Raw genomic sequence first — 6,859 nt, 5'->3', positions numbered from 1 at the left:
ACATTAAACTGTCAATTTTAATACATGACTCTGATTTATTTTTTAAATTAATAATTACAATAATTAAAAATAAAAAAAAAAGCTTGGACTTAATTTTTCAATTAAGCTTCCTACGTATCTTCTTGGGGTCTAGAAGAATCAAAACCTACGTAGTTCTCTTACCTTTGCGTATCCGATAGCTGACAATACCCCTTTACCTTATCATTCGCCTCCGCTATCTTGACTATTATTTCCAGTCATCGAACTATTCGTAGTTTAATCAAGTGATTCTTCATTGAAATCCACTTTTATATCTTGTTGACGTAATTCGGCTCTTGTCCAATCGTCCACACATGCTTGGGTTTCAATAGATTCGGACGTTAAACTTGATCGCTTGTCATCCAATATATTACTCCCTTGACTAAAAGCTTGTTCTACTGCAACAGTTGATACTAGTACTGTCAGGACTTGTTTAGCAATAGTTGCTAATGGTAGAAAGATTGATGCATGTTGACTCTACCATTCTAGAACTGGAAAGTCTTTATCTATATTGCTATCACCAAACTCAAAAATAGTAGTTAAAAAAATATCAAACTCCAAGGTGGATTCTAATGTTCCTCTTAGTCTTTTGCCCTTTTGCATCATAATACAATCATCATAACTCATATTTTGAATTGATGATGGGATAATAGGTGGTAAAGAGAAAGAAGAACCACTTTGGTTACTGTAAATTAATGAATATTCAACATAAATTTTTTTAATTAAATTCATAATGTTAGTTATAGTTAATGAAATATTAACCTCATCTTCACAATCTAATTGCAAACATTTATAATATCATCTAATTTAAACTCAGGATAAAAAAAACAAGCAACAAGAAAAATTTTTGGAATTGTTTTATAGTAAGTTAACCATTTTGTTTTTATTAAAACAATAGTTTCTCCAAGAATAACATCTTGTTCAGCTTCCTGTAAAGTCTCAATAATATTAATAGTTTCATTTAAAAACAAATGAGAAGTGAGATAATAAACATCACTTAAAGTATAAGTTTCATTATTAAAATTTCTTAATACATTTAAAATTGTTTTACAAAAATCTCAATGTTGGGGATATAATGTAACTTGTGACATATTTTGTGAAATAAATGAGCACAATAAATCGTTATAATCAAAAGACTCGTTGAATAATTCATATGTTGAATTCCAACTAGTCAACACATCTTTAAGAAATTATTTTGGTCTTCCATTATGTTGTTTACAAAATTTACCTCATTCTTTCATAATTTGGGGATGTGTCCATAAAAATGAAATTGTTATTTTTATCGGACTAATATAATTATTAAGACAATTTAAATCATCTTGTACACATAAATTTAATATATAACATACACATCTAATATAAAAAAATCTACCACCTAAATTGGGTTTACAAATTTTAATTAAATCAGTTATTGAGGTCGTATTTGAATGAGCATAATCAAATGAAATTGAAAAAATTTTATAAACTAATTTATATTCTTCTAATATTTCTTTAATTATTCTATAAATATTATTGATCGTATGTCGGTTATCAAACACCCTAAATACTAAAATTATTTTTTGTAATTAAAAATGATCATCTATCCAATGACAAGTTATACCCATATAAGAGTGAACTTGTCAATGATCACTCCAAATATCACTACACATAGATACACGTTCATTAAAATTTGTAAAAAATTGAATTAATTCTCTTTTTATTTTTTATATAAACTAAATAATATTTTTTTAATGTGTTTCTTGGAATAGTTTTATGTGCAGGATTTAAAGTAGTTTTACAGTTATTATTAAAACCTAAATTTTTATCAAAACTAAATGTTAAATGATCTATTGCTACCATTTTTACAAACAATCAAAACTAAGTTTGATTTGAACACCCATTAACTCGAGTTTGGTTAAATTGAAAATTATTTGACTCAAACTTAATTTAAATTTAGTTTGAATTTATTGTTTAAACCTATAATTTAGATGTATAGTTCAGATTTATAGTTTACTCATAATTTATTGATAAAATGATATCGTTTTATTTAATAATGGATAAAACGATATCATTTTAACAATTGTTCGAAATAGTTTGAATTGAATTATTAGCTAAGTTAAAACTAAATTTTGCCACTCACCTAGTTAGTAAGTCAAATTTTCTTTAACTCGAGTTTAATTTAGTTTAAAAAATAAGATGAAACTCTTGATTTAAAATCGAATTAACTTCAAACTAAACAAATTCAATCCAAATTGAACTAAAGTTACCTAGCTTTTGAGCCCAAGCTACCCCATAAGAATGATAACAATCAAGCTAAAAGAAATTGTGAGGAGAAAATCATGGCTTGCTAAACTTGCTCCACTACATCGCTAGAAAAGGCAAAAAAGCAATCCAGAAGATGGAAAACAAAGCATTAGCACTAAACTTCCTTTCTCCACCTAATTCAAAATTAAGGGTGCTAGTTTGGGACGACAATTAAACTTTCCAGACACACTATTTTCTCAAAAAATACACACACACACACACACATATATATATAAATATAAAATAAAAGGGAGAGAATCAAAGCAGAGATCAAACAGGTTACTTTGTAACCATTTGAAGTGAATCTTCCCTTCCCCTCTAACATTAATCATTATCAAGTACAACATTTGAAATGAAGCATTAAAGAACTAAAAACAATATGAAATTACCAATAACCTGTTTTCTTGTTTCGTTAGATCCTTGGGAGTACCATATTAGCCTCAATCTGAAACCAGACTGGAAACTTCTTCAGGGCAGTAAAAATAGAAACACACATACCCAGAAAACTTAAGGAACTTATCCTTAATTGAAAAAAAAAAATAATAAGTTGAAGTGATTAATTATTATACTTGAAATAATAAAAAAGACACCAGACAGTAACATAACTAATAATTTGACACAAACAATGTTTTTCTTAAGATTATAATTAAAATGCAATGAAAACAGAGTCTAATTACTTATTACCTGTGGTTCTGGGGTGATGGTCATTGCCCACTTCGTACAAACTGAAGATTGATGCTGATATAAGGGATGTGAGAGATCTTGGGCCAGTCCTCTCCTGTTTCCTTGTTGTATCGTTCACATAGAAAAGGACATCCACTAATAGACAATTCCTGGAGTGTTGTCCTCTGCAGAAGGCTGTCTGGCAGTGCCTTTAACTTGGGGCAATCCTTAAGTCTTAACTCCTTCAGTTTGGTTAAAGTCGTCCAAGCGGCAGGGAATGTGTTGCCTTTGTAGTAGTATATACTTAGAGTCTCTAAATTTGGTGGTGGTTGTGAGGTTTCAAGTATTAGTTCATCATCCTCATCTAGTCTCTCCACTTCTCCACGTTTATCAAACTTTAAATCCAACCACCGGAGTTTTTCCTTGTTCTTAAAAACTTCTGCCAGTTTCCCATTGCTGACATCTGTTACATTTCCCAATCCTCTTACTATAAGCCCCCCTTCAAGACGATTCAAATTTTTCAGTCCTTCAAAACTACATGCTTTGTTATCATGATCACCACCACCCCGTATGACAAATGAACCTAACCTTCGAAGACCTGTCAATTTCTCTACCCCTTTTGGCGTGTAAAGTAGTGTACCCCGAAAATCATTATATTCCAAACGCCTCAAATTTACTAATTTTCCAATCCCCTGAGGTAATGTTATGAGGGAATTCACGCTAACAGTGTGTAAATTAAATAATTCACACAAACTTTCAGGCAATTTTATTATTTAGAGAAAATTATAGCTAGACGATTCAAGATGTCTTAAATGTATCAATTTTCCTATCTCCTTTGGAATCTCTTCAATATCATCCAATATACCATCCAATCGTAATAATCGTAAACATATCAATTCATTAAATAATCTCACTAAAACATCACTATTCCAGCAGTTAGTGCCACAAGAAGAATATGTAAGTAAGAGACTACGTAGCCATTTTAATCTAAAAGTAGATTCAGGAAATGAAGCCCTATCTTTAATAAAATGTATTCTTAAATGACGAACTCTGTCCTTAGGAGAGTTCTTAAGTGGGTCTTCGTCGCCATACACTTCTATTGATAAGCACTCTTTATCACCCAAAAATTGTGCAAAGTCGTGTACTATATCATGCATGTACGAACCAGAAAATGATTTATGCTTTTGTAAGAGAGATCTTGCCACTAAATAGTCAAAATACTCTTCACCAATTATATCCTCATTCTCATCATCTTTTTCTTCTCTAAGATAACCCTGAGTCATCCATAAATCAATTAATATACCTTTATCGATAATATAGTCTTTTGGATATATGGAACAACATATAAAACACCGTTTTACCATTGGAGGTAAATCATTATAACTCAACATCAAAGGGGTTAAAAGACCTTTTTCAGTATCTTCAAACTTCCACATTTCACTATCTAACACATGTTGCCACTGCTCTTTAGATTTTTTAAACTGCAAGAGACTCCCAATAGTTTTTACAGCAAGAGGTAACCCCTTGCACTTCCTAACTATTTTCCTACCAATTTCTTCTAAATTTTTATACTCTTCAGGAAGTCTTTCAGAAAGTGCTAGCTTTTCAAAAAATAACCAATTCTCCTCATTAGACAATTCACCAACATTTATGATATCATTTGATTTCATTATACGTGCAACTGACTCTTTACGTGTGGTAATTAAAATTTTACTCTCATGAAGACCATTCTTTAGACAATTATAGAATGGTTCCCATTTCTTGTCATTTTCAGTCCACACATCATCCAAAATAAGCAAAAATTTTTTAGTCTTAACAGAGTCACGAATACAATGAAGAAGATATTCTAATTCTACTACATTAGAAGTATAATTCTCGAGAGATTGAATTATTGCTTTGGCAATCCTAATCTCATCGAAAGGCTCTGAGACACACACCCAGATTCTTTTATCAAAATTGTTCTCCACCTTATTGTTATTGTAGGCAAATTGGGCAAGAGTTGTTTTTCCTATTCCCCCCATCCCTACAAGCGAGATGATATGGAGGTTTTTTTCACGATCCTCACACAATAACTTGTTTACTAAATCATTCTTCAAATTTTCTCTACCAATTATATCAGAGACATCAATAAAAGAAGTAGTTTGCATTTGTTGATTATCAAATCTCTCAATAGCCTTAATCACATTAAGATTATAATCATTTTTCTCTTTGGCTATAGGATCTAGCTTTTTATTTATATCAGTTATCCTAATTGCAATGTCGCGACGTAAAACAACTTCTTTGAAACCAAAACAACGAAATGGAAAGAAGCAACACACCTTCTTCTTCGGAGCAATAGCATTATGATCGTGACCTCCCTCAATTCGCAATTTCAAGATTGCAGTATTCCACTCATCCAGCACATCTTCCACGTCATAGCATACGTCTTTGAGACGATGTAACCATAGTCTCACAGCTGCAGTCTTCATTTGTTTTTGCTCTGCATCAAATAACACAGCTTGAATGGCTTCAAGGTTGTGCGTAAGCTTCTCTACTTCTTCGTCAACATCCCCAACAAGGCTCACTTGTTTTGTGATGTAGCCAGAAGCCTGCTCAGAAGGAACTGAACCCAGTTGCTTCAAGACAAAAGAAACAATTGCTTCAGCCATGGTATTGAATGATGAAAGGTAAAGTTATCGAATGTGTTTGTGTTTGTGAAAATGCTACCGGCCTTTGTTTCAAATGCTTATAATGCATGAAAGATGAGGAATATTTTAGCTTTTGGGCAAAGTGAAACCTCGCTTTCATGCTGGTTTAGGTATACATAAAGCTTATTCCTAGCTATTCCAATTGTCCTTCCTTTCGTTTACCAGAAGTTCCTTTAAAGCAAAATCATTTCTGCCTCTTTCACAATTTGTCTTGCTTTACTTCGTATTTCATAAAGCAAGATTCTGAAGAATGAGTGTAAAGCAAGTAACAGCAGAAAATTAAGAAAGGCCGATTCCTGAAAGCAAAAGTGAACAGGAGGTTTCGGATTGATTTCTATGTGTTGTTCAAATATAAATCCTAAACAAGATTCCGACATCAAATAACAAGAAAGGAATGAGGGTTAGGGTCTTATTTTCACAATTGACAGAATTGCTCAAATTTTCATTTTCATAATCAATTGAATTTTCTTATAAATTATGAATATTCTATGTTCTCCACCAAGATTCAGTGAAATAATAAAACTCTTTAAATTTGAAAAAAAAAAAAAATCTATTTTCTCACCCGAATGTTAAATCAATTTAAAAAATATGTTAACTGTTTTTATAAAATTATCAAAAAAATTTAAATTAAAATTACAATAAAATAAATTAAAAATTAACTATAGCTTCTAAATTCTGGAACCCCCAATAAAATGATTCTTTATGACAGATGAAACTGTTCAATGCCTTGGACTGATGCTTCTTTGTCCAATTCAATATTTAGGTAAAATAACATTCACAAATAATTTTGATAAATAAACAAGAAAATGATTTATTCAAACTTAATCGACAAAAATTTATCTAATTTTAGTTAGCTTTTTAGCACTCCTATTTTTTTGAGAGGGTTTTTATCATCTATCCCTTTTTTTAATTTATTAATTATCCCTTTTGTTGCCAACTTTTTAAGGCTCTGAAACCATATGTGAGACCATCTATAGTAGTTCATGCTACATTTCCTTAGCTATGATTTAGAACCTCGAGATCTGATACCCATGATGTGGACTTGTTGAAGAAAAAGGGTTTCAGAAAGGAAAAATAACAATGCAGAGAAGAGTAATAAGAAAGAATTACAAGGAGAATTTAGGAAGAAGATTCAAGAATTTTTGGATAACATGCAATATGAATTTTTCATTTCAGCATTATGTTTTTTACACCATAAGCCAACTCAC

The 6,859-nt window shown here is 31.0% G+C and overlaps 1 protein-coding gene across 1 annotated transcript; it reads right to left on the bottom strand.

Moving 5' to 3' along the window:
- Positions 1 to 3,005: 3,005 nt before the first annotated feature.
- On the bottom strand, positions 3,006 to 5,612 carry LOC123207276 (putative disease resistance protein RGA3). The gene is made up of 3 exons (XM_044624628.1): positions 4,326 to 5,612; positions 4,014 to 4,238; positions 3,006 to 3,656 (listed from the first exon to the last, which is right to left on the bottom strand). Exons 1-3 carry the CDS (start codon positions 5,610 to 5,612, stop codon positions 3,006 to 3,008), a joined length of 2,163 nt encoding a protein of 720 aa, XP_044480563.1.
- Positions 5,613 to 6,859: the final 1,247 nt, after the last annotated feature.

The sequence above is a fragment of the Mangifera indica genome, unplaced genomic scaffold (assembly GCF_011075055.1).
Source record: "Mangifera indica cultivar Alphonso unplaced genomic scaffold, CATAS_Mindica_2.1 Un_0068, whole genome shotgun sequence".
Lineage (NCBI taxonomy): Eukaryota > Viridiplantae > Streptophyta > Magnoliopsida > Sapindales > Anacardiaceae > Mangifera > Mangifera indica.
The sequence above is the reverse complement of the archived record's forward strand: the minus strand, read 5'-3'. Positions and strand labels throughout refer to the sequence as shown.